The sequence below is a fragment of the Otolemur garnettii genome, unplaced genomic scaffold, assembly GCF_000181295.1.
Source record: "Otolemur garnettii isolate 467f Iridium unplaced genomic scaffold, OtoGar3 scaffold00108, whole genome shotgun sequence".
Taxonomy (NCBI): domain Eukaryota; kingdom Metazoa; phylum Chordata; class Mammalia; order Primates; family Galagidae; genus Otolemur; species Otolemur garnettii.
The window spans coordinates 359,194-361,693 of record NW_003852503.1 but is presented as its reverse complement, the minus strand read 5'-3'; the positions used below and the strand labels follow the sequence as shown (position 1 = coordinate 361,693).

At 34.7% G+C, this 2,500-nt stretch overlaps 1 protein-coding gene across 1 annotated transcript in view; it reads right to left on the bottom strand.

Moving 5' to 3' along the window:
* Nucleotides 1-2,500, bottom strand: part of CCDC15 (coiled-coil domain containing 15) — a 75,032-nt gene that overhangs the window by 68,330 nt on the left and 4,202 nt on the right. Inside the window, exons 2-3 of the mRNA XM_023517325.1 lie at nucleotides 595-744; nucleotides 1-25 (exon numbers count right to left, since the gene is read on the bottom strand). The exon at nucleotides 1-25 is cut by the window's left edge and continues 161 nt beyond it. Coding sequence (XP_023373093.1) covers nucleotides 1-25; nucleotides 595-744 — 175 coding nt within the window. The remainder of the gene's footprint in view (nucleotides 26-594; nucleotides 745-2,500) is intronic.

Here is a 2,500-nt window from a genome sequence, read left to right as displayed (position 1 = left end):
TGGCTCTAAAGCCTTCTTTTTCTGCCTAAAAAAGGAAGAAAGGTGGATAGTGAGATTCTACTCCAATTCACAAAATCAAACAATGCCTCTAAGCAGCCCAGAAGATTTTAAATTGGGGTCGAGGGCAAGGGAGGCTCTAGCTGGCAAAGGAACTAATGTTTACCCAGCACATACTTTGTGCTAATAATTTAGGTTATCTCATCTAAATCTCTCACAGTCCTACAAGAGAAGTATCACATCCTTATTTTATAGATGGAGAAACTATAAACAGTGAAGCTAAGTCATTAGCCCAAAGTCACACAGCTAATAAGTGGCAAAGCCAGAATTCAAACTCAAGTTGGAAACCAAAATTCTGACATTATTTCTATTTGGTGAAAGCAAAAAAGCCAATCAAAACAACACCGAAATAAAACACCATTTCTTCATAAAACTCTACTGTCTTCACTAATCAGATTATATAAAGCATGTAATCAAAGAAACATAATTCTGCCTGTAGCTTATAACATACTTTTTTTTTTTATTTTTGTCCTTTTACAAAACCTTGTGTCAAGGGCTACAGACATACATTCTTACTCAGGCTCACTTTGAACTTACTGCTTCGTAAGACTTCTGAAGCTGCTGCATTTTCCTCAGCCTCATTTGTTGATTTACTCGGAGTTTGACTTGTCTCTGAAAACATTTCAAAGCTTCTTGCTTTTTTCTTAGCTGTTCTTTTAGTTCTTCTTCAATAATACATGCCGAAGTCTTTCAAGATAAAAGACAGAAAACGAACTTAAATGTCAGAAGTTTTGTCCATTAGGGCTGTTGTAAATATAAGGCAGTCAGGATACAATCCTGAAAAAATAATTCAGTTCTATAATCCACACTTCCCAGGAGTTCAGACAGGATCATCTAGACATAAGTAGTGAGTACCAAGAATTCAACTTCTAATCACAAACTGAAAATTGGAATTTGTGAATACTCAAATCAAATCTCGATTTTTTACTGAACTGGAACTAGAGGTGTCTTCATTAATTCTTAATGAACTAATGCAAACCTATCTTATGTCACACATTTCCTAAAATAAGTAAAGAGTCCAGACAACACTAGATTGCTCACCACTCCCCAAATACATCCCATTGTAAAATTCATATTCAGAGGTATGTTTCATTTTTAACCCTGGATGCCCTTCCTCTCATCTCCACTAGTAAACACCTACTCAGTCTTCAAGACCATCTAATACCCACCCTGAGTATCTTCTTCAACACTGTCTTCCCCTGAGCTCCCTCAGGCTATGGCAACTCTCATCTTACTATTAACTGGACACAGTATTTCCTGACTCTCCCACTAGATTATAGAGAACAGGAAATGTATTTAATTCTCCTTTGTTTCCCCTACAGCATACCATGTAGAACCTTGGCTATAAAGGTACTCAATATCTACATAATTGCTCCATTCCAAAACATACTCTAAATAATCTGGAACATTTGATCTCATTTGAGTCTCTGATCTGCATTCACCTCCTCTAAGTGCTTTGAATAACAATCACAGTCATCATCATAATAGCAGTTAACAATATTAAGAACAAGTACTTTACATTATACCCCTATGGTCAAAACTAGTAGGTATTCTTATCCCTTAGGTTATGTATGAGGAACCTGTGGTTCAGAGAGGTTAAGTAATCCTTAGTAGTAGACCAAGCTCTTATATAGACTAGTGGCAGAGCCATAAGTTTCTGACTCCAACACTTATGTTCTATCCTGTATAGCCTTTCTCTTAACTATGTCTTTCTTTCATAAGGTGTTTTCAAATTAGATAAAATCATCATCATATCTCCTACCTATTCCTTCTTCTAACACAGTGATTCCAATTTCTATTCTGAAGGATACCTCAGATTATTTTACAGGCTGTCATTAATTTCTCAAAATCAAATACAGGTAATTCAAATTTAAATTTAAGTTAAATTTTCCCAAAAATCTATCCCAGAAACTATTTTTACAAGAGTCTGGACCATGGGGGTAGAGTATTGAATACAAATATCAAAGAAAAGTTAGGTAAAATAATTCCAAAGGAGAGATACAGGTAACAAAGCCTAAACAAGTGACCCCGGTTAGCTTGAGCCCAAATAAATTTAAAGCACTGAATCTTTTTCTTTTACTTTTTTTTTTTTTGTCTGTCCCTCTTTTACTAGATAAGATTATTAAACATCAAAGTGTATGATTGATTACAGATTGTGGATCTTAATTATAAACCAAAGATAAGAGTATAATAGATTTTAAAACATTTTTCTTAACAAACACCTTTGTGCAAGTCAACGAGAATATTTTTGGCACTGAGCAATTATATAAATGTTTTTTTATTTACTCAAATATCTATTGAGTACCTTTACAGTAAAGGGTCTGTACTATATGCTGTAAGGTAAACAAAGGAGAATTAAATACATTTCCAGTCCTCTAAGAGTTCATAACCTAGTGAGGGAGTCATAAAATACATTCAGAGGGCTCAGCGCCTATAGCTCAAC